Raw genomic sequence first — 25,088 nt, forward strand, 5'->3', positions numbered from 1 at the left:
CGAGGGAGAGCGAAAGGGTCGGTGAAGAAAGGAAAGGGGTTGTACACACACACACACACACATACACGCACACACGCTGGCGGGCGCCGTTGCACGACAGCAAGTGCAAGCCAGAGAGCGAAAGAAAACGAGGCTGAAGAAGTGTGAGAGAGAAGCTGCAACGGAAGCGGCAGGTGAGGTCGAAGTGGCCAACGCCAACGAAAACGCCGAGGGGGAGGGGGACGGCGCAGGCTGTTCCGTTTGGACTAGACAGGAAGTAAGGCAAGCACGGAGTACGAGGGAACGAAGCGAATAGAGACGGGCGCGATGCGCTCTGTGTTGTAGGCTTGGGGTGTCGGTGGCGGCGGATGCTGGAGTCTGTCGACAGCAGGCGCCTGCGCGCGTACCTGGATGCCTACGAGTACAGCAATCGCCGAGATGTCTTATCCAGCGCACGGGAAGGGGGAGAGGGGAAGGGGGGTAAAGGAGGACGTGTGTTCAACGTAAAATCCCCCAAAACAAAGGAAGCACAGATTCCACGGGAAAACCACCAACAAGAAAAATGTTTTCTTCACTACACAGACAGACAGGAAAACGTGCGGCCACGCTCAGACAACACACGCACACGCACACACACAAATCTCTGCGTGTTATAGATACAGATATATAGATATGACGGCTTCTCCTCGTTCAGCGTTGAGCTGCCCTATGCGCTTTCGTTTCACGCTCGATTCCGGTACGCCTCTTTCGTCTCCTCGCCCCTGTGTGCTGCCGCTCCCTGCTGTGTTGTGCCACGGCGTCGTATGCCACTCGCATGTAGGTGCACGCAGAGAAACACACGTACCTTCTCGCCCGCAGCTGGGTCACAGGGGGAGGGAGGAGTGCTTGAGAGATGTGTATTCGCTTTACAGGGGAAGCGGTGTGCGGGGAGGGGGAGGGGAACGTCTTCGCAACGCCACACTGTTGAATGGAGTTCGAAGAAAGAGAGAGATCAGACAAGAGGCGAGATAGGGAGGTTCGAATGCGTACACGCACTTGTCCTTCTTCAGGTGGTTTGACCGCCTCCGTTGTGCGGGAGGCAATGGAGAGGTGTCGATAGATTGTCGCGTCTGCGTACGGATAACAACGACCGAGAGCGCACTTGGAGCTGTGCTGTCCGTGCGTGAGGGGTGCAGGTGCAAAACGGGCGAAGATGAAAAAAAGGGAGGGAGCGAGAGATGAGATGGTGGTGGAGTTGAGTAGCGCGAGCACGCCAGCGATCCCCAAAGCATGTCCGTCCGTCCATCTGCGAAGCCGCAAAAGGGAATCACAAGAGGAGAGAGAAGATGAAGCTCTCCGTCAACGGCAGACAAAACGTTACACCGTACGCTATCAGCGCTGCGTCATGGCGTAATGGCCACCTGCTGGGGGAACAGCTGCCGGGCGGAGAGGAGGCGAAGCACGCCCTCAAAAAAAGTCATCTCGCTGCCATCAAGCAGGTCACCCACGACCGGCAAACGTGTTTTCTGCCGCTCGCGTGCTCTTCTCGCTGTGTGTCTAAAGCGGTGAGAGAAGAAAAACGGCGAGGAGAAGAGGGGGGCGCCCCTCGCACCGCAGATGCTGGTTTTGCTCCGACGATGAACAATGCAGCGGAAGGCCATCGAGAGCGAGACAGCAACGCGAGGACAGAGAGTCACCACAGGGCGTGCACGCACACAGTCGCACACACACGCGCTGCTGATTTTTTTTGGAGGGTGATAGGAGAGAGGAGGGTGAAGCGAAAGGGGGAGGCACTCAAACGGACATGCGAGACGACTCCCACAGCAACATCAGGTCCCGCTGCACCGCCCACTCGGACGAATCCTCCGTTGCCGTCGTCGTGCGCTCGATCGAGGCGATTGACGTGCGCCCGGCCCCGCCACGCTCGCTGCCCGATACAGATATCGAACGAGTGCGCCCTTCACCGAGAGGGCGAGTATGTGCAACACCTGTGCTTCGCTGAACCGACGAGGGACGTGGGCGGGTAAGCACCAGTCCCTCGGGGTTGCTGTACTCCCGTCTCGAAAAGTCCGTTGGCAATGCCACGTGCCGCGGCAGCGTCGCAGTGATTCCGCTCCCGCGCCGTCCTCCATGTCGCTGCGCCTCCTCAGACGCGACTGCGCCGCTGTTGTTGTGCTGGCGGCTGTCCGCCATGCGCGTCGCACGCGCCTCCTGCCGCCGTACGTGATGTGCGAGCGATTGCGCATCCTCGCGACGGCTCGCTCTTATCAACTGTGACAGCAACACCGCCTCTGCTGACTGTACTGCCTCGCGCCTCAGCTGCGATGTGCGATGAGCAGCGGCGGTTGCTCGTCGAACCTCTTCCTCGATCGCTGCCGTGCCCTGACTCGCACACCGTGCGAGATGAGATGGGCGACACCGCCGCAGCTCCGCCAAGGTCGCCTGCCGACGCGGTTGAAACGCCTTTGCACCCGCCCAGACTTCGTTCCTCGCCTCCTCGTAGACGCGCAACGCCAGACGTGCCTCCTGCCGCGCCACGCCCTCGGCGGACCGCCGCTGCGTCTCGTACGCGTTTATCTGCACGACGGCGCCAACCAGTTCGCCCTCCAGCAGCTCCAGAGTCTCCGTCCATCCCTGCTGCAGCCGACTAGCATTGTCGCTAAGGTGTTGCGTAGTGTAAGTGAGGGCTTTCGCCCGCTCGCAGACTGCCTGCGCCAGCTGTGCGTCCCTCGCACGCTCGAGAGCCTCGCGCTCCCGCATCTCCGCCGACGCCGGCGCTGCCGCGTTCCCGAGGCAGCTGTTGGTAGAACGCCGTGACCGGCGATATTCCTGTTCGCGTTGCTGCCGCCCCTGCTCGTGCACAAAGCAAAGGCGGCGGCGGGCAAGGAAGCCGCGGCCCGTCTCTTGAAGGTGCCGCACGGCCGCCTCGCGTAGCTCCGCGCAGCACGACTGTATGGCCGCCACAGCAGCAGATCTCAGAAAAACGGCACTCACCCCAAGCACTACACTGCCATCGCTGCAACAGGGTACCTCTGCGAGCGCCAGTAAGCACAGCTCGCGGTACCGTGCCTGACTTTGCAGATGACGCACTCGGCTCAGAAACTCCGCGACCACGTCGTCAGACACCATGGCACGCATGCGTAGCCGTGGCGTGCGTACAGAAGCGCTGGAGCCGGCGTCGGTTACCGTGCGCAGAGTGCTCTCGCTCAGAAAATCTTCCCAGCCCTCCACAGCTTCCGAGCTAGTCGCCGCTGTATTGTGTGGTGACGCTCTTGTAGACGGCCGCCACTGTGCATACGACGTTAACAGTGGCACCGCACACACCTTCGCAAACACCGGCACCGGGCATACGTGGCAGTGGCAGAGGCGAGACCAGAAGAACAAGGCGAGTAGCAGCGGATCGCGCTCATGCAGGTGTGTCGCCAGGGCGTCGTCGCGCGTCAGCCCCACCCTCGGCGCAGATGCGGAGGACACTGGTGCTTCGTGGGGAAGCAGCGGCTCGAGGAAAGGGCACGCGCCTGGTGAGCTCCACTGGTGCTGGTCCAGGTCGCCGGCATCCGGCAAAGGCCCCCAACTCGCAGTCTCCGCTAGGACGGGAACGGCGAGGATGACATACCAGAAGTCGGGCGAGAGAGTGACGGTGTTGCCGCCACGATGACCGACATGCATCGCTATGTCAGCAATGGAGCTGCTATTGCGGAGACGACGAGCGAGTATGAACTGCAGGGCTTCGTGGGCAGAGCACGGACTTAGCGGAGGTGAAGCACTCATTCCCCCCTCTCCATCACGGCCGTCATCCACACGATGCAGTGGGCTCTGCACCATGTGTGCTTCGCCCCTCAACCGGCCTTCAGGTGAGATGCCCGCGGAGGTCAAAGACACGCACCGCTTGCTCACGCCACCTATGATCTGCTGCATCGCTGGCGTGGTGCCCGTCACGCAGAGGCGTGCAGCGGCAAAGATGTCGGCAGCAAGGCAGCGTACAGAGAGTCGAAGAGGGGGGTGCAGACCACACGGAAAGGTGAGCACAAGAGCTCCATCACACGCGCTGCTGTCGGCAGACGCCGTGCTCTCCCACGTGCATACCACCTCTGCTGCCGGTATGGCTGTGTCGACCTCGTCGCTGGCTGTTGCCTGACGCGCCGATGCCGCCAGCGCCTGAAGCTGCTCCGTGAGTAGACGCTGCACCGCTTCTGGAGAAGACAGAGGCGGCGCCGCGGAGATATCGGTGCCGATACACCTCGACGTTACTGCCTCCAGAATGTGCGCCAGCTCCGCTACCACAGGGATATCACGTGTAGTGTCACCGAAGTCGTAAGCACCGGCAGCGGTGTGAGTGCTGACGATGGTGCCTCCCCCTCGCTGCTTCGCCCATGGGATCATGACCCGCGTCGAAATCTCGCGCACCTCTGCGGCTACTCTGCCCAGTCGAAGTGCTGTGGTGGTGGGTGCAGTCGATGCGGCGGAGAGCTCATCAAGCCAGCTGTCCACCTCCAGCCCCACTCCTTCGTAGCACGCCTCGCGTTGCAGTGCGCCGACGAGCCGATCGCGTACAGCCATGGCGGCGTGGCAGCGTGCGTACGCAGCGAACCACGCCGTAAGGCCGCCTCCAGACCCTTCGTGACGCTCCTCGTGTGCGTCGGGCATGTGAGCATGTTGCTCCTGTGCCGTCGTGTCGTTGGTATCGACGGTGGCAGCAAGGGTGAGGGTGCGCGCCTCCGTAGCGACGTGGCCACCAACGTGAAGGGCTGTGTTGGTGAGATGCAACAGCGTGCTCACCACCAGTCCGCCGAGGTGCGCCACGAGAGTGCGCTGCATCTGCGTCGCGCCGGCGCAGTTTAAGGCATGCCGCGTTGTCCGTGAGGTGGACTGGACACCCTCGCGTGTCGCCACTGTCGTCAACGCGGCGACAAGCTCACTCGCTGGCAGGCGCAGAAGCTTGGCGGCAGCGTTCAGTGCCGGCAGCGACTTGGGGGAGACCGCTGCAGGGCCGCCGCTGGAACCCCTCTGTGATGTGAACTTCAGCGAGGCGAGATACAGCACACTGTAGGCCAGCTCATGCAGGCAAGTCTGTTGCTCGGCTGTGAACTGAAGGGTGTTCATGCAGGCGTCAAGCCCTGACAAAGACACGTGAGCATGCGAAGGATTCGAGGAAGATGTTGCATACACCTGCGCCGGAGTCAGAGTCAACGCTGTCGAGTGTGCCGCGCACCACGGGAGTTGCAGGTAGTCTGGCTCTGGTGTGGGGCGAGAACCTTCGACCGGCCAAGCAAGACCCGCAGCGGGGGAAAACGCTGCCACGCGCCGCACACGCCCCCGTAGGAAGCGATAGCGGCGCTGCAGCTCTGGTGGCTCGCAGCGCCTGTCATCGTCCTCGCACTCCTCGAGAACCACATCCAACGCGTCAACCACAACGCTCGAGCTCGCTTCACCGCGGTCACAGATATGTCTCCCCGGCACACTGCCAGCGGGTCGCAGTGCGTCAAGAAGGTAGAGGGCTGCCCTGAGCCTCCGCACATGCGCGTCACTCTGAGTCGCAAAAGCGGGTTTAGTGTCACCCCGCACATCAGCGGCGTGGCGGAGCGCGAGTCCTCTGCGATGCCGCAGTGTCGCCTGCCGCTCCCCACAGCAAAGAACAGTCTGCGACGACAGGCGCGCCCATCGGCGTAGGAGATGTTGCGACACCTTCGCGGCCCATGCCTCGAAGCTGTGGTCGAATGCGTCGTCTCCCTCTTTCTCGTGTGGCGCAGACGGCGATGTCGTCAACTGCGTCGTCACAGCTGGTGAGCGAGCTCCTGGGGGGCGTGTCGACGGTGGCGCCGCTGGCAGAGAAGACACCGCCGACACGTACACATCTGCCGTTAATGCCTCCTCGTATTGGGTAAAGTCGCTCCCCTCTGCAAAGATGCTGGCGCTGCTGTCCAGGATAGAGAGAGGCGGGGCAACGGTATCGTGCACTGTCCCCTGCTGCCGCTGCTGCAGTAGAGCGTAGACAAGCGCGCCACACGTCGGCGATTCACGAAGCAGGACATCGAGCGCGGCTGACGCTGCAGCCGTCACCTCCACAGCATCGGCCGGCACATCACTGCTTGAAACCCTGCGCACCAGGAGATCGGCGCTCGTGTTGAGTGGGATGACAGCCGCGGGATTCATGCACACGTAGAGGGGTGTGACAAGAATGTCGTGCAACATCCAATCTTGCGACGCCATCGGCCTCGAGGATGCGGCTGCGCACAGCCGAGGAGGTGCTCGATCGGCTGCCGCGGTGCCTGAGGAGACGGAGATGCAGGCCCAGAGAGCGGCGCGACACATCGCCAGCTGCTCTGCAGGTAGCGGCTCCAGCGTGAACCACCAGTGTGCCGGAGAAAACGAGGGAGAAGCCGCTTCCGCATCACTGCGGGCGGGCACGGCCGCTCGCCAGCTGGGATCGACCTCGTACGCTATGCACCAGTGCCCGCCACGCAACGCAGATCGGTGGGCGCTCGCTTCGTCTTCCGCGTTGTCTGTCGTGGCCAAGGGACGGCCACGCGAAGCGCTGAGGTCCCGCAAGAGGTCTGCCTGCGCGCTCGACAAGGACACAAACTGACGTGTCGTGGACGGTGCCACGTATACGAGAAGCTGATAATGGCCCCCGTCGGTGGGCTGCCGCCGCCGCATCACAGATCTGCCCATGTACAGCCGAGGGCTGCGCGCACGGGACGACACTCCATCATCGAGAATAGCATTACTGCTCCTTCTCTTGCCATGATACTCGACGAGTTGAGATGGCGATGTCGACGAACAAGTGGCGTTGGGAGATGAGGAAGATACCGAGATGGCGCTGTACGGACTTGATGCGTAGCGCGCCTGGTCAGTAACAGACATGCGACTTATCTCTAACCCTCCCTAGGTGTGTGTCGCGGCTTCTTCTTGCTTGCGTGAGTGCTTCCTTTGTGCTTTCTCTCTCTATGGCGGAGCTGGCGCGATGTCAGACCCCTCTTCGAATCACATAACCAAAGATGAATTAGGATGCGGCGTCCTCTGCTTTCGATTGGCCGGTAAGTCCAAAACGATTGCGTCAGTGCGAGTCGGTGGTTTTCGCACCAGCTCCGCAGCCGTTTCTCTGCAGTGAATGAGGAGAACGGTACAGAGAGAGAGCGAAAGACTTACTGCACTGTGATCCTACCAGCCTTCTCGAGCTCCACAGTGTTCCTCCAGCTGCATGTGTTCATGAAGGTGGAGGTACGCACGTGTTGAGAGAGAAAGTCGCTTGGAACGGCGTCGATGTATGTGTTTCGCTGTGAATCTATTTTTATCTGCCGCGCGGCACCTGGATCAAAAAACTCGGCGGTCTTGTGGGGGAGGGGGGGGCACCGCCTCTGTGTCTATGTATGACGCCAGAGGCGCGCTCGACCTGCGTCGCGGTGCCAGCAACGGTGAGCACATAAAATCGACAGAAAAAGGACGCACGAGAAACAAGCCACCAAAGAGTGGATCATCGTCAGCACAGCGAGAGAAGACAAAACGACACCGCGTTTTGTGTCGCGCCTCTGCTCTCTCCGCTCCCTCGTCCACCATAACCGCCCCGCCCTCCGGGAGGGGAGGGGGGTGACGGAGGTGTTGTGCAGTGGAGTGGAAAAAGCCAAAGGACATGAGAGAGCGAGAGAGGCAGTCACTCAGGTGCGCCGAGGCGAGAGCGCGAGCGGAAGAAGACAAACGACAGCACGGGATCAGAAACCCGGTGCAGTTGTGCATCAACCCGACCAAGGTGCCCCTTCATCATCCACTTGAGGTTGGATGACGGCACAGGGGATGGGGCAGCACATCCTTGTTTCGGGGAGTGTATATGCGAAAGTTTGTGTGTCTGGGTAACTGTGTGCTCGTCTCGAGAGACACACACACATGCGCACTTGCGCACAGAGGAGAGGCAAAGAAAGGCACGACCGGACTCCACTCTCACACGCACAGATGATCTAGTGCAGCCGCGGTGGTCCGTGCACAGGCCCGCTTTTTTCCTTGTTTTGCCTTCTTTCGTACCGCGGCCGTCACGAATGCAGTCCCTTTTCTGACGCTGTGTTGGGCGTGGACTGAATTATTTGAATTATTTGTGGAGGAGGGGGGCGCGTGTGTGAGTGGATCAAGTTTCTAACGCGAAACGGAACGTACTTCTTTGATGCGGTTTTCCTTCTTTTTTTTTTTTGGGGGGGGGGTATGGTGGACAGGGATGAAGGAGAGGGGAAGAGACGAGAGGCCAAGGCGTCGTACTTCGATGGATGCGTAACTCTGTTTGCCTGTGTCTGTCCGTAAGTGTGTGTGTGTGTGCGTGTGTGCATGCGCACGTGTGTGTGTGTGTGTGTGTGTGTGGTCTTTTTTTTCTTAGAAGGTCTGCCGTCCCCTTTTGTTACTTTTTTCTCCGTTTTCTTTTTGTGTGTGTGTGGCGCGTTGGTGTCCTTCGCGAAGTCACGCACACACCTGCACGCACACACACACACACACACACACACCTGCAGACAGAGAGACAGACAACATACCACAACAATATTGTCCGTGCTGTAGTTCTATCATCACAAGAAGATAAAGAAGAGAGAGCCCACATCGCACGCACAGCACACACACAACGAAAATCAAAGTTAGGAGGAAAAAAAGGAAGACAAGACCGGAAATAAAATTTTAAAACAGAACGGAAACGAAACATAAAATCAAAATGAAAAGGAGAAGGATCGCCCTCCGCACCACCCACTCCACCCCACCCCACCCCTCCCCTCCCCTCCCCTCCCCTCCCCTCCCCTCCCCTCCCCTCCCCTCTCCTCGCCATCCGTCCAATGTGTATTCGGACAGATGTGGGAGAAGGAGAGGCGGGGGGTGAGGTGCGTGCGTGTGTGTGGGCGAGGTGCGACGGATGAGAGCAAGAAGAGTGAAAGGCTGAGAAGGGGAGGGAGAAAGGGGGAACAGTCTTTTGAGGTGCGGGGTGGAGGAGACGGCGGGCAGAGAAGGAGCAGTCGCGCAAGAATGAAGCACACAAACCGAAAACACAAAACGAAAGAAAACAAGTGCCGTTGCGTCCGCAGTCGTCCATCCAATACGCTGCCTGACTACCGGATCCCTCCCACGTCCTTCGAAAACCCACCCGCATCTATCTTGCTCGCACCGCGCACGATGTAGGCAGGCGTGTAAGTGCATGCAAGTCTCCTTGCCTCATCGCCTCTCCGAGTGGGTGTACGTGGGGTGTGCTGGCGCCGCTGTTTTCGCTCTTCTCCGCTTCCCTCCTGCTTTTTGTGCGGAGATGGTTTCCTTTTCGTAGCGGAAAATCCCCGGCACAGCAACATGGACTACGCGGTCGCTATACACACGCACACGCGCACACGCATGCGGAGAGACGGGCAGACGAACGAAAAAACAAAGAAGTTAGGCGAGACGAGCAAGAGAAGCAAAGTGGGCACGGGCGACAATGCGGAAGAAAGGAGGGGTCGCCCTATCCGCAGGAGCTGGGGGAAGTGAACTGCCTGGCAGCTTGATGAGCACGCACCACGCCGAGCGTGGTGTGCCTATGAGAATCTGTGGCGGTGAGAGAGAGGAGAGTGTCGGACAGATGCGCTATTCTCAGGGGGAGGCAAAACACCGTAGCCGTTCTGCGAGCTGAAATCGCTTCTCGCCTTACGCCGCAGTCACCCCGCAACGGCGGCGCTGATTGCACATACAAACAGACAGAGAGAAAGCGATGCAGGATCGGCAGAAGCACAGGCGCTGTGTAGTGCGTCAAAGTATCCACACCCACACACGCCAGCATGCGTCCACGGCAAATCCTCAGAACGCGCAACAGTGTAAGGCAGTGTAGAACAGTGCGCGTGCGTGTGGGGCGGGGAGATGAGGGAGAAAGATGGAAGGAGAGCGTGAAGGCACACACACGCATGCGGCGACAAAAATAAAAGAGCGCCTCTTCCCACCTCCCTCCCTCCCCCAAGCCGCTCATCAGCTTTTCGGCACGAAAAAGTGTCTTCAGTGCTGCAGACGAAGGAGGAGAACAGGACCAACGAATGAAAGGAAAAAGAAGAAAAAGAGGGTCAAAGGTCACGCACGCACGCACACACACATGCGCACGTCAGCTGCATACTCGTGTTCGTCACCACGCACGCATAGCACCACCACCACACACACACACGCGCAGTAATAAAGAGCGCAAACGAACAAGACAAGGTAAAAAAAGGTCGAGGTTCGTGCACATTGCTCCGAGGGTAGCTCATTGCCTTTGGCTTTTCGGGAGGGAAGGAGGGAGGAGCTGGTGCCGACGCGGGCGTGCGTGTGTGTGTGTGTGTGTGTGTGTGTGTGTGCGTGGGCGTTGTGTGCGTGCGTGCGGGTAGAGGTATCCGTCTTACTTCACGGACGATGCTGAGGCAGCACAACAAACTTAAAAAAAATGGCGGCCTGCTTTTTGTTTCGCTCTGCACGAAAGCATTTCTGGGCATACGCGTGCATGTAAATGTGCACGTTTTTTGTTCGGCTCTGTTTCGTCGTGCATGCGACGATGCGTGAGTGCCTGTCACTACAGCACCCTTTCTTCTCTCAGCCAGCAGGGGGTGGGAGAAGAAGGACGATCAGTGGCGCACACACACACACAAGCACATACATGTGTATACGCCAGCACGCGCACACACGCGTTACACCGAGAAATCAGATTGCGGAGAAAAGGAAAGAGGCGAGACGAAACGGAGGAGGAGGGGGAGGAGGAGGGAGGGCAGGGGAGTTTGTCGGGGGAGACTCTGCACAAAATGAGGGTTTCTCACACGAAAGCCACAGAGAGGCAATGAGGAAAGGCGGAGGAGGAGGGGGAGGGCAGGGGAGGGCAGGGCAGGGCAGGAACAGAGAAACCCCATACACAATACAAGTAAATCATATCATGTGTACAGACACACCCATACACACACGCATACATACGTACATACAAGCACGCCTGCATGCGCCGCTCCCACCCCGTCCCACTCACACCTACGGAGACAGTGAAGGGAGGGGGAGGTGCACAGACGACCAAATGGAGGTACGCACACACACACACGCTCTCTCATGGAGGGAGGGAGGGGGCGGGGGCAAGAAAGGGTGTGCGTGGGTGTATGTGTGTGTGTGTGCACGGCATGAAGTCAGACACACAAAGACAACAGAAGCAAACCAAGATGAGCCATCTACAAACTACTAAACGACAGAAACCAAGAGAGAACTCATAAAGATGCAACGAAAGGAGGGTAGCGGCGAGGACGGGGGAGGGGTCCAGCATGGGTCTTGAAGGAATGCACTCCCGTTCTTTTCTTTCGTTCTTTCGTTGTCCTTCATGTTGTGCCTCCGTTATGCGCGTACACCTCTCTTTATCGGCATGTGTGTGTGTGTGTGTGTGTACCTGTGCTGGAGGCGGAGGTCTGGAGGAAGAGAGATAAGAGAGAGGAGGGAGGGGAAGCGAGGCGCACTCGTGTTTCTCTTTTTTTTCTATGCAATCTATCCCCATCGACTCGCTCTCATCCTCTTCTCCATTATTTCCGCATTTTCTTTTTTATCTTTGCTACTCCTGTCGACCGCCACGCCATACAAACACACGCGCATACACACACGATCGTCATAACGCGCACGCAGAGGAGCGCAAGCGCGCGCTCGCTCGCTGATAAAGACAAGCATACTCGCAGAGAGAGAGAGACAGAGAATGCTTAAGACAGCATAAAACAAAGACCACCAGGAGAATGAGGAGCAACGGAGAACACATGCACACTCACACACGTCGAGTTACACAAGAGCACACGCAGATCATCACAATCACCGTTTATCGAATCTTTGTTGTTGTTGTTCGGCTCCTCCATCCTTTTCTGATTTTTTCCCCATCACCCTCTCGCGTTTCTTTCTGCGATCTTGTGTACGTCTGTGTCCGTGTGTGTGTGCATGTCTGTGCACAAGGCGCCTACAGAAGACACACACACACACACTGCCTCCGCTGCAGATCTTTGGCCTCCCCCTCCCCTGATGCTAGTGGCGCAGGGGCCCCTACAAGAGCTTGGCCACACCCGCGCGCCACCGGAGAAGAACCGAGACACGAGCTGCGTGGTGATGGCCAGAGACGGCGGTGAGAAGGCGAGAGGGGAAGAGAGCAGCAAGGAATAAACAAAGACGCACACAGACTGAGAGAAGGCAATCGCGCACAACGTGAACCGCTTCAAAGGATGTGGCCAGCAGGGACCACAAGGAAGGCACAGAGAAGGCGAGAGATCAATGAATAATGTGTCGTTGCACTGCGAAACCTGCGCGAAAAAAAAAGAAGCACAAATGAGACTCAAGACAAGATAAGGAGGCGACGGAAAATGCGTGAATACGTGTGGGAGCTACACCGACCCAAAAAATCAAGAAGCCGGAAAAGAAAAGACATCAAGACAGATGATCATGGTGGTGGTGGTGGTGGTGCAGGCACGTGGGCCAAGCACGAGCCTAAGAGACGGATAGGGAGGTGGCGATGATGGTGCGTAATCGGGAGATGAAGGGAGATGCGCCACTCAATAGGCAGTGCAGCAGAATCTCCCTGGGCAACCCCACGTGTGTCTCTCACCGCTGGGCCAAACAAGAACGAAAGAAATGAAGAGATGACCGATTCACCTGCCCAAGGAAAGACACAAAGACACGCTCACACTCACTAACTGGAAAACGCTACCGAGAGAGAGAGATAGACAGTCGCTGCCCCGCCGCGCACACTCACTCACTCCAGCGAGTCGGTGAGGATTAGGGAGGGGACCGAAAGTAGCTACAGGGTGAGTGTGAGTGTGTGCATGTGTGCTACTTTTTTGTTCTTCGCTTGCCTTTCCGTTTCCTTCTGCCTTCTTTTTTTTTCATCTTCTGCGCAGACATGTCAAGTGGAACGAACAGAAGAAGAGCCAAGCCAGCAACCAACCAAAACACAAAATGGCCCAGGGAGAGCGCGCGCTTCGCACACATACACGCGCGCGTGAATAAGAACAAAGCGAAGCAAACTGAGGAGGGAGAGAGTGAGACAGTGAGAAAGCACGCTGCGTGGTCAGGAATATGCTGTAAAACGAGTGAGAGAACGAAGGAAAGAGAGAAACCAAACAATCACAAGCGGCGAAGGCGAGACAAAGTGGCTGGGCGGGGAGGGAAGCACGAAACCACTTCGCCCCGTCCATGGCTATGGATGAAACGCGACCCATCACCGTTGTCTGCGGGTGTGCTCGTATGAGGGCGTGTCAGCGTACGTGTCGTAGCAATGATAAGCCTGTGCGAGATTGGCGCGCCGCATCGTCACCCTCCCCCCTTCCCCTTCCCCTCATTTTCTCAACCACGAACGACAGAGACGAAAAAGGAGGCAGAGACGTCTGCGCAGACACTGAGACACGCGCGCGCAACCAAAAACTATATACATACATAGCGCTGAGCTCCATAACGCGCACCCAAGACACATGCCGCCGACCGCAACCCGTGCCCACACGCGGATACAACGTGTGTGCCTGATTCAATATTCTCTTTTCTTTCTTCCCTTCGACTTTCGATGATGATCAACATTCCTTTTTGGTTGTTGCTGTTTCGAATTCTTTTCTTCCCTTGCTTATTAGAGCTCAGGTGATGCGGCACGACACGTGCCACATCACGGCAAGCCAAACTCCTTACCCATCACCCACCGTCCCCCACCCCTGTCACCCCTCCTCGACCCCTCTCCCGTAAGACGTTCTCCCTCCCGCTCTCCTACAGCAAAACAAAAACATAAACCCGCAGAGGGAAAAAAAGAGAGAGACGCTGACATGTGCGCAAACGGCGTCCCACCAACACGGAGAGAACGAAAAAGGGACATAGAAACGGGCTCCCCGTCTGACTCCGCCCACGTCCTGCTAACAACCTTCGCCGTCAGCACATCCGGCAGCGCGGAGCCGAAGTGTGTTCCTGCAGGCCCTTGGACAACCATCACCTCGTCACGCAACACACAGCGGTGCTCGCGCGGCCTCGGGCCTCGAAGAATCGTGACATCGAGCACACCAACAAAAAAAACAGTGGCACGAAACCGCCGCGACTTACTGGCGAGGCTGCTGTCCCGGCTGCTGCATCATGTACTGCTGCTGCATCGCCATCATCTGATGCTGCGCGTACGGGTTCGCCTGCGGGTAGCCGGCAGCGAAGTTGCCACCGTAGTACCCCATGTTCGCAGCAGGGTTCGCGTTCTGCTGCGGGTTGTAGTTGCGCTGGCGCTGGTTGCCCGACGCCGCAAGCGCCACCTTCAGGCGCTTGTTCAGGATGTTGAACCCGTTCAGCTCGTTCACAGCCTGCTGCGCGGACGCCGCGGAGTGGTACTTCACGAAGCCGTAGCCGCGGCTCTGGCGCGTCTCGCGGTCGCACACGATCTTGACGCCCTCGATCGGGCCAAATCGCTCGAACAGCTGGCGGAGCTGCACCTCATCGACAGTGGTGGGGATGTAGTTCACCATCAGGTTACGCAGTGCCTCCGGCTCGGGGTTGTACACCTGCTGCGGCGGCTGCTGCTGGAGCTGCTGCTGCTGCTGCGGGGGCTGCTGCTGAGGAGGGGTCATCTGCTGAGACATGTTTACGGAAGTGAAGTGGGTTAGTGTGGAGGAGGAGAGAGGGAGAGAGATGGAAATCGGGAGGATTGGCGGAGGCGAAAAAGGGGCGGCACGACGCTGGGCGAGAAATGAGGTGGAAAAGGCGAAAATACAAACAAAAAAGAAGAGAGCAAAGAATCTGCCAATAATTGGGTGTACGTGCATGCATGTATACGTGTGGGGGGGGGTCGGAGGAGGAAGTGGTGTAAAGGTGTGAGAGTGGCGGGGGATAGAAGTGGTGCACATACGACAATGTATGCACACACAGACGCATGTACGTGCAACGAACATGCGTCAAGCGAGGAAGAGTGGGCAACGCGAAGCCAAAAGAAAAAGGGGAAACAGAGGCAAGGCGTGGGGGATGAGTGTAGAGGCAGAGGAAAGAGAGACGCATAAGGCAAAGAGCAACTGTAGTACGACAGTGCAAGATCCAGCACTCGCGGCGGGGTCTGTGTGTCTGTGTCTGTGTGTACGTGCGTCTTGCGTGCACGTAGAGACCACACAGTATGGCACAGCATGGGCGCACGTGCAAGAGACAACGACGTTGCTTCTTTTTGCTTGAGACTTCTCTTGGCTGCTGCGGACGCTTCGTCATGCCACTCCTCAGCAAGCCTACACACACGCGCGCGCATCACACACACGCACATATGCCAAGCAACGCTTTGGAACCAGAGAGCGAAGAAAAAAAGAGGATGAGAGGAGGCGGCCACGGGGCAGAGACCTGTCATCCCAACTCGTGAAATCATTCCACGCCAGTCTTCGCTTCTTCATTCATCCTCTCTCTCCTGCTTCGGCTGTCCATATGTTTGTATGTGTCTGTGCGTGCGTGCGTGTGCGCATGTGTAATGACGACTGCTGCAACCACTACGTTCACAGAAGTTTGTTGGTTTCGTTTCTTTCATCTCTCCTTCCTCCCGTTGTTTTGACTTCTATCGTGGACAGAGCCACTCACGTGCTTGCAGGCAGGCAGGCAGGCAGGCCACACACGGACACCACATCTGAAACAAGCGACTTGGCTGATTTATTAATTTCACATGCACGCACGAGAAAGAGGTTCATAAACAGGCAAAGCAAAAAAAAACACAGGGTGAACAATCCTACTGTTTGCGTGTATACGAATGCACAGATGCGTACGCGAACGGCTGTGTTCGTGTGTCTTGGTGGGTGGATGCGTGTGTGCGCGTGTGTGTGTATCGATGATTGCCGGGTTCTTGTTTTTCTTCGAGCACTTTGGCGGTTTGTGTGTTTGTGCGTGTGTGTGGAGGTGGGGTGTCAGCTGAGCGCACCGAAAAAAAAATGAGAGAGGAGAGTGGAGTCAAAACAATGACCACCCGCTCGACCCCATCCCCCACCACCGCAGTCGTTTTCTTCGGCTTTTTTCTTCTTTCATGCCTACCTTCACACAAAAGGCGTGCATGACGGCGCAAGTGTCGTCAAGCTGCTCCTGCACAAACGCCCAAGGCAGTACCAACCACAGCACCAACAAGAAGAGCGCAGGTTCTCTACAAAGGAAAAACTCTCGCAGACACATGAACATCGTCATCATTCGTGGAGCACAAGCTTGCAGGCGAAGATTAAGAAAAAAAGAAGAGGAAAGAGAGCAAACCCAAAAAAAGGAAGTGGAGGAGCACACACACGCACGCACGCACGTACGTACGCATGCACACTGGAAAAAAGGGGGGAAACGTTGCTCTTGTCTCTTCTTTTTGGGGGAGAGGGAGGGAGGGAGGGAGGGGAGGAGGCAATCAGAAAGCGTCTGGAGCGTAGCCGTGTTGTCCTTCTTTTTTTCTTCGCTTTTTCCTCTCGTTCCTTTTCTTCTGTTGTTTTTTTTTGTGGTGTGTGCTGCCGTGGCGGCTCGACATGTTTCGCCCCTTCTGTTGTCGTTTTTCTTTTTCGTTTCTGTCTGTGTGTGGTGTGGGTGGGTCGGTGTGGGTGCTTTCGAAACCTCGCATGTGCGTAAGTATGCTCATATGTATGTGGGTGAGCTACACCCGCCTTGGTGTGAGAGGTGTACGGCCCGATGCGCACAGACACAGACACCACGGCAACACGAGCACCAACGCCAACCAGTAACGCAAAAGACAACAGAAGCGAACAAGACACACGTCATCACCAAGAACAGATCGAGAAGAAAAAGAGGAAGACGTGCGGGGGGAGGGGGGAGGGGCAGCGACACACGTAGAGGGAGAAGAGTGTGCTCATCTCGCCTCCCCCCCCCTCTCCACTGCACCGCCCCCTTTTTTTTGCTTGTTCAGTCTCACTTCGTGCTCGCTCTCGCTCTCGCTCTCCCTTGTAAAGTTTTTTTTGGTCGTTTCTTTGTTGAGAAGGAGAGAGGGAAAAAGGAGGGCCTTTTTTTGTAGTCGTCGTTGCTGCTCTTCTTCGCTTTCGCTTGCATCATCATCCTACATTTATTTATATATAAATAAATCAGCCACGAGGGAGGACGAGTCCTCTTCTTCTTTATACTTCAGGTCTTCGTTGATGCGACGCGTGAGCCTTTGCGTGCTGAATCTGTGAACGGGTCTCTTTCTTTCTTTTTTTGAAGAGGGGTGAGGGAGGGAGGGAGGGGTTCACCACATTCGCCACGATTGTTTCGGTTGTTGTTTTCTTTGTCTTTGTTTCCTATAAAGTTGTCTTGCCTTGCCCCCCTCCGCCACTGCCAGCATCATTCGGGTGCCCCCACCCCACCCCACCCCTTTCCCGCTTCTCCGTTTTGTTCTTTTTTTTGGCCCTTGTAGTGCCTGGCCTCGTACTTTCCATTTCTGTATCCCTTCTTCTTTTTCTCTCTTGGCCTCCTCTTGTTCTCTGGTGCACGCCTTTGGTGGCTGTGTACATCGGCTGGCGGGGGGCGGGAGGAAGGGAGGGGAGAAGCACGCAAGGCCACGCGTAACACGCGAGATAGAGGAAGAAGAATATATATATATATATATATAACGAAGGAGGGAGGGAGTAGGAAGAAGAGAAGCACCTCGATCAGAGGAGAGGCAGGGGAAGGGGGAGGCGTGGCGCAACGCTCCGTGATGGAGGGTTGAAAGCAGGGAGGGCGATCGAGCACGGAAGCAAGCACAAAGATAGAGAAAAGGTGAAACACGCACGTGCACACATTCCGTTGTCTACGCCCCAAAGGAAAAAGATGAGAAGGAAGGAGAACCGAAAAAAAAAATCCGTCGTAGGAGAGACACAGAGAGAGGCGTGGAAAAGAAAAGGAGGGAGGCCAACACAGGCAGACAGACAGACGGACAGAGAGAGAGAGATGGAAACAAGTTCATCAGCCCTCAGGAGGGGAGGGGAAGCAACAACAACAATAAAAAAAAGGAGAACAAAGAAGAAGGCGAACACACACAAAAGAAAAAAATGCGCACGCGCAATACGCCAACAATACACCAAACAAAAGACGGAGCACAACGAAGGCGAAGCAAAAGGGAAAAGGAGGAGGAGGAGGGGGGAGGGGGCAAGAAGAGGAAGAAAAAAAGGGGAACGAAATAACAACAACACAAAGACACACAAGAAAGACACACAGTGAGCCGCTTAAAGTCGTGGAGAGGGAAGGGGAAACGCACACGCACACACACACACACACCACACACATAAACATACAGAAAAGGGGGAAAAAAAGAGTGGTGGTCAATGATGAGGGCGTATGGGGGAAGGCATTTGTGCGTGCGTGCGTGCGTGCGTGTGCGTGTGTGTGTCTGCGCTTGTCTGTGATGTGACCATCGCTGACTCCACGTCCTTGAAACAAGGGAGAACAAGGGAAAAACGAGGAAAGAAGGCCGGGAAAAGAGAGAAAGGTTATACAAGCAGCCTCACACCAAAATAAAACTCGCGTATCCGCGTATACACCCGCCCCTCTGCTACGCCCCAAGAACACCGTTATGTGCCAACATAGACGTCTATACCTGTACTGCCCCGTCCTCGCTCGTTCTCGCTCCAAGCCCTCCGCATCCGTTTTCTGACATCTCGTGTGCGCACTTCCTGTGACGCCAGTAACGGGGCCACTTTATTCTCTTTTGTGTGTGTTTCGGTCAACTCTCTCCCTCTCTTACCTCGCCTGGCACCGGCGTATAGTCACGCTTCTCTTGAGCGTCACATCAGCTCCCTTCTTCTGCCGCCGATTCAGTTGTCTGTATATATATATGTGTGTGTATGCGCCTCTCTATGCGTGTGCCAGCACGGAGAGCGGGAGACGCACTCATCAGGCCACACACACACACATACACACACAGCCGAGGACAACGAAAAAAAGAGGCGCGAACGAGCAGCTACACGGTAGACGCCGGCATCTACCGGGAGAAAAACTGGAAAAAGGGGGGCGAGGCGGTGAGCGGCAAGACACTCGAAACGAAAACAAAAAAAAGAAAAAGAAAACAGTGCCGCGGAGAGATGGAGAAGAAGAGAGAAGCATGACAGAAAATCAGCATTCCAGCCCCAAGCACATCAACGTATGTTTTTTTTTCTCGCGTGTGTGGGGGGGAGAGAGCAGCGGACAGGTGAAGGTCTGCTCTCCCTTTTTTCTTTTCGGTCCCCCAGGAACTGGGCACCGATGTCCGCGTACGAGTGTGGGAGTGTGTGTGTGTATGTGTGTGTGTGTGTGTGTATGGTGGTGGTGGTTAGAGAAGCTACCCAGACACACGCAGACACCTACAAAGGAACATGATTGAAAGCGAAAAAAAAAACGAAAAAGAAAATACAGTCGTCGCCTCGGAGTGATTCCTCCCCTCCTTCTCCTGCATGCTGCTGCGACCATTCTTTTCGTGGAGAAAACAAAGAAAAAGAAAAAAACCTTCACTAAGTGCAACATGGGGCAGGGCATCAAATGGGAGAGGCAAGGAGCGCTACACGAAGGAGGGAGGGGGAGTGCGTCATCGGGGTGACGTGAAAAGAGTCGGGGGAGAGATACAGCGAGCAATGAGATGATGGAGCAACAACCACAACCACACACAACAACACACACACACAAAAGGAGAAAGGAGAAAGGAGAAGCAATGAAAGGGCACGAGACAGCGAGGGTGTGGGGGGGGGGGGACATGCAACGACAAAGAGGAAGGGGGAGGGGGGAGGGGCGTACACGATCAGGAAATGTGGACGGCAGACACAGAAACAAAGATACAGAAGAAACAATACACACATACACACATCAAGCCAACACCTAGTCTGGCGTGCATGAGCATGTTATCTGTGTGTGCTTGTCAGATGTATAAAATGTATCCGTATGTGTACCCTTCTGACGCCCCACCCCCTCCCCCTCCCCCCACTGCCCCACGCCGATAAAAAAAAAGAGAGAGAGGACCCTCATACACGGGCGGCAAGAACGGAAAGAAAAAAGAGATGCAGGCATACATAAAAGCACACGTGCACACGTGGGAAAAAAGAGAGAGGTGTGCGGAGTGACATAGAGGCACGAAACAGCAGCCAGATGGAAGTCCACACACGCACACTCGCACTCGCGCGTGCACCTGCACGTACACATTCGTTCGTGAGCCTGACAGATCAAAAGCACAGATGAGGAGAACGCAAGAAACAAAGGACACAGGCAAAGCTTGACGGGCGGCACCACCGCAACGGCTGTTTTCCTTCCGTCCTCCTCTCCTTCAACTGTCTTTCTCGCATGGAATACGTACGTGCCTGGGTGCACGTGCGAGCGTGTGTGTGTCTTGAACGCCATCCGTCATTTCGCTTTTCGTTTCGGTCTGTTTTCGTGGGCCATCTCGACGTTTTTTTTTTGTGCCCGTCGCCGTCGCACGTTTTCCTTCGTTTTGTTGCTGTTCGCTTCGTCTTGGGTTCATGGGGCGTTGCACTCTTTTTTTTTATGGCGGTCAATGTATGCATGCATTCATGCATGCATGCGTGTGTGTGTGCGTGTGTGTGTGTGTGTGTGTGCTTTTTCTTATCGACCCTTTGCATCTTTTACTTTCCGTTTGTTATGTTTCCTTGTTTTCTTTTTCCTCCCGCTCGTGGCGATCGGCTTGTCCGCTCCTTCGACCATCAAAAGTGAAAAAAAAAAAGACAACAATCAAATGACGCCAAAAATGAAGCAACTAAAAATAATAAAGACGACGACCACACAAAAAACCGGCACATGGAACCGCAAGGCGACGGCACGAAGAAGAAGAAAAAGCAAACCTGGGCGTGAGCACTCGCATAACGACAGAGAGACAGAGAGAGGTAGGGGTGGGGGAAAAAAAGGGCGTCAAGCAAACAACGAAGGAAAGCACAAAGGAGGAGGAGGAGGAGAGACCAACACCTCAAAGGGGGGAAGAAAAAGAAAATGTGAAGGGAGTTGGAAAACAAAACAAAGAGAGAGAAAGAGAGAGAGAGAGAGATGTAGTGGAGACAAAATCAAAAATCAAAAATCAAAAAAAAACGGAGAGAAGATACCGTAACTCGAGGAAAACGAAACGGAAAATGAACAGTAAGCAAAGGTGGCGCATGTGGCAGTGAGAGAGAGAGACGCGCGATGATCGACACGTAACCTGGGTAAAAAGGGCAAGGGAAAGGGACTAATGTGATGTGGCAGTCGTGGAGGTGGTACATGTGTGTAGCAGCAATCAGCACCACTCATATCCATCTACGACAACAATAACGGTAGCTGAAGGTGAAGAAAGACGGAGACCAACACAGGAAAAACAAAAAGACAGAAGCGAAACGCAGAGGAGCATGGAGGTGCAGAGAGACAGACAGACAGACAGAGAATACGCGCACTCACGCGCATGAAGAGGCTCCTTTCAAGTCAATCGCTCGAATGAATTTCTTTGCGGTCGGTGTGTGCCTGTGTGGGCCCGTCATGGTCGCTACGGCGGGGACGGGACATGCGGCTCAGCTCAAGAATACACAAATACATACACATACACGCACACACGAAAAAAAAGGACAACGGTAACGCGCCAGGAGGTGGTGGTGGGGGAGATCCAGGCAGCGGAGGCCGAGAAAGGCAAACTAAACAACAACAAAAATGGAGCGAGAGAGAGAAGAGCGGGGGACACCTTGTCATCGAGCGTCCGTGTGAGTAGTGGGCGTGTGTCGAAACAGAAAAGCATTCGTGGCCCCCTCTACTACATCTTGGTGTGTGCGTGTTTCAACGTCTTTTCCCTTGGCCCGCTTCTCTTCTCCTTGTCTTTATTTTCCTTTCTCCCGCTTCATGGGCATGCCCTCTTCCCTTCTCATGAGAGTGCCGGTTTGGCATCGGCGTGGATGTGTGCAGTGACCGTCAAGACGGGTGGTGGCGGGGGGATGGGGAGGTGAGAAGAGCGAGAATGTCAGAGACACGATGTGACCCGTGCACATCTTTTTTCTTGCATGTGCACGCAAGCAATCGTGTTGACGGTGGTATATCCAACGGTAAGGAGAGGCATACGTGAAAGGTGAAGGGGGCGTGAGGGGGAGGAGCGTGCGTGTGCGTGTGCGTGTGCGTCTGCGTCTGCGTGTGTGTGGTCCACGCAAGCAAAGGGGGCGGGGGCGTGGGCAGGGGTTGGAGAAGAGGTGAATCAAGAAAAGGGAGGCGGCGGATAGTGTGCAAAAGACTTGAGAAAAGGCGATGTAGGCGATCGCGAGACGAGGAATCACGTAGAACAGACAGAGACATGGCAAAAACGAACAAGGCAACAAGGCAGGCTCCACAAGACAGGAAGGCAGCACGCGAAACGAGAGAGAGAGACGAGCACACGCATGTAAAAGGCACGATAACACGCAAACAAACCCACGCGCACACACGCACACAGCGAGAGAGGCAGAAATGCACGCACACACGCATCGACAATGTACGAGCCGTCCTCTCCACCACCCAAACAACGATCACGGATGCCGATCATCTGTCCATCCATCCACCACGCACAATCCGTACACTCCGACAGGAGTGCAGCAAAAAAAAGAGGCAGTGGAAAAGTGCATGTATTTATGCGTACAAATACATATGTGTATGTGTGTATGTGTGTGTGTCTACGACCGTCAAGGCGAAAGGCAGAGTGACGCACGCACTCCACTGCACGGACACGCAAACAGCACAGAGAGAGGGAGAGAGGCATGGCAAGTAGCATGAGGGGGAGAAAAGTGAGCAACAACCAAGCAACAAAAAAGAAGAGCAGATCGGGATCGACACCAACAAAAGAAAAATGGGTCAGACGGGGCGACACACTCGAACACATGCGCGCCGATCCACGTCTTCGTCCTACTCTATGCGAACAAATACAAAGTCGAATGAAACACGCACACTCCCACGCAACAGAGAAGGGCCGAAGAGGAGAACACCAGACGAGCACACAGGCCCCCACATGTTGAGGGGGGAGGGGAAAGTCGCAAGCACAAGTACGCGTAGAAGCGCCAGATCAATGCGTTCACACGTGTCCTTCTCACCCCTCTGCACAGCATGACTCGTGCGCATTTTGTGTTGCCTTCCTCTTCTGCAAACTCGCACACGTGCACAGTCCGAACAGAACCTGAGACGTCAGCTGAGAAATGGTAACCCATTAGGAAAACAAAAGGAGAGCAAGGAGCCCGGAAGAGGTCTGAGATGATTCTCTGACCAGTGTATACGCCGGAGCTCATCAATGCCCTTTTTCCCCGTCGCGCTGGCCGCTGCCCCGCCATCACCGGCATCACCAGCTCGCGCGCGCTCACAATCACCTCAAAGAAGGACACGCGCAATGATGGCAATTTCTTTCTTTCGCAAATGATATGCAACCGTCCCTTCCGCTCTTTTTTCTTCTTGATTCCTCTCGTCCAGTCCGGTTCTTCGTCTCGTCCGCCGACCTGTTTGTCCATCGCTTCACGCCGTTTCTCAAATTTGACCTCTAACGCCGGTACAAACATCCGCAGCGCCGCTGACGTGCGACCGCTGGGCGTTTGCCATCCGCTTTTTTCTCCGGTAGTCGTTGTTTTATCCGTGTCGTCCACTCTTCTTCCCCGGTCCCGGCGTCCACACCTCCTCGACGCCACACGCACATGTTCTTTGCGTTTTTTTTCTCTTCTCTCTTTTCTGTTGTGTGGTTGCCCGTTTTGGCTAAACCACTGTCACCAAACAATCGCGACACCGCCGCGACTTACTGGCGAGGCTGCTGTCCCGGCTGCTGCATCATGTACTGCTGCTGCATCGCCATCATCTGATGCTGCGCGTACGGGTTCGCCTGCGGGTAGCCGGCAGCGAAGTTGCCACCGTAGTACCCCATGTTCGCAGCAGGGTTCGCGTTCTGCTGCGGGTTGTAGTTGCGCTGGCGCTGGTTGCCCGACGCCGCAAGCGCCACCTTCAGGCGCTTGTTCAGGATGTTGAACCCGTTCAGCTCGTTCACAGCCTGCTGCGCGGACGCCGCGGAGTGGTACTTCACGAAGCCGTAGCCGCGGCTCTGGCGCGTCTCGCGGTCGCACACGATCTTGACGCCCTCGATCGGGCCAAATCGCTCGAACAGCTGGCGGAGCTGCACCTCATCGACAGTGGTGGGGATGTAGTTCACCATCAGGTTACGCAGTGCCTCCGGCTCGGGGTTGTACACCTGCTGCGGCGGCTGCTGCTGAGGCGGCTGCTGCTGGGGGGTCATGTGCTGCGCCATTTTTCTTCTCGTTCAACGTTGCAGCAAGTTCAAGGTACGCAGACGAGCAAAAGGAGATCGGGAGGATTCGCAGAGACGCCAGAGAAAGAAAGGCTCGTGTAAGAAAAGGGAGCAGGAAGTCACAACCAAGATGGTGATCGCGGGAGGACGTCAAAGGACACAGAGAAAGAGAAAGAGAGAAGACCTTCCTCTTGCTGTTCGTTGGAAGAGGCGGAGGGGTTACCTACTGTGTGTGGGTGTGGGTGTGGGTGTGTTGTGGGTGTGGGAGGGAGAGAGAGGGAGAGCGGTCAAGACACGAAAGAATACGTGTGTGCTTGTGGAAGAGAAGGAGGAGACGGGGAGAGATTGCTTGAGGAATGGGAGGAGTGGTGGGGCCGTTTGGTGGTGGGGAGGGAGGGAAGAAAAGAGAGGACGAGGACGAAGAAAGAAGGCGAGGGAAATCTGCGTTGGCGGCGTGGCGTGCAAGCATGTGCATGGGCGCGTGCGTGTGATGGAGGTGGGGAAAATGACATGTGGGGCGGCGGCGGCGGTGTTGGTGGTGGTGGTGGGGGGGGGGGGCATAGGGGAAAAGAAGGTGAAGTAGAGAAAGCAAGGAGGGCAGTGTGTTTTGTGTATGTGTACATGTGTGAGGAATGCCAAGGGAAAGAGAAACGCCCACGGAGCAGGAGGCGGGGTGCATGGCGAAGAAGCTCTCACAAGGAGGGGGAAAGGAAGACATCGCATAGAGCGAGTGTATCCGACCGCCACTCCCCCCCCCCGATAAACTCCGCAGCCAAGGCTGTAACGCGACACGGCGCGCCATTGGAGGAGGGGGAAGGGAGGCAAAAGGGGAGGAGGGGACCGGCAGGGGTAGCATTTCAAGCTGGCACGACTGCACCTTTCGAGGAAGGGAGTCATAAGGAAACTCTGCATGGTCAGCAGGATGTACAAGTAGCACAAAACCGACATACAGCAAACAGAGAACGTAATGAGAGCAGTCGTAGCAGATGAATGCGCCAAGTAAGGCAGCTGCGAAACGCGAAGGGAA

General features: G+C 56.1%; 3 protein-coding genes across 3 annotated transcripts; all 3 read right to left on the minus strand.

The window, feature by feature from the left end:
- Positions 1–1,752: 1,752 nt before the first annotated feature.
- LMXM_25_0480 (conserved hypothetical protein) lies at positions 1,753–6,270 on the minus strand (the record flags this gene model as incomplete). The annotated part of the gene is made up of 1 exon (XM_003876052.1): positions 1,753–6,270. The coding sequence occupies one exon, from the start codon at positions 6,268–6,270 to the stop codon at positions 1,753–1,755; it is 4,518 nt and encodes a 1,505-aa protein (XP_003876101.1).
- A 7,709-nt stretch (positions 6,271–13,979) lies between these two features.
- LMXM_25_0490 (RNA-binding protein, putative, UPB1) lies at positions 13,980–14,504 on the minus strand (the record flags this gene model as incomplete). The annotated part of the gene is made up of 1 exon (XM_003876053.1): positions 13,980–14,504. One exon carries the CDS (start codon positions 14,502–14,504, stop codon positions 13,980–13,982), a length of 525 nt encoding a protein of 174 aa, XP_003876102.1.
- Positions 14,505–23,557: 9,053 nt separating this feature from the next.
- On the minus strand, positions 23,558–24,061 carry LMXM_25_0500 (RNA-binding protein, putative, UPB2; the record flags this gene model as incomplete). Its single annotated transcript, XM_003876054.1, has 1 exon — positions 23,558–24,061. One exon carries the CDS (start codon positions 24,059–24,061, stop codon positions 23,558–23,560), a length of 504 nt encoding a protein of 167 aa, XP_003876103.1.
- Between the last annotated feature and the right edge of the window lie 1,027 nt (positions 24,062–25,088).

Source organism: Leishmania mexicana, chromosome 25 (genome assembly GCF_000234665.1).
Source record: "Leishmania mexicana MHOM/GT/2001/U1103 complete genome, chromosome 25".
NCBI classification, from domain to species: domain Eukaryota; phylum Euglenozoa; class Kinetoplastea; order Trypanosomatida; family Trypanosomatidae; genus Leishmania; species Leishmania mexicana.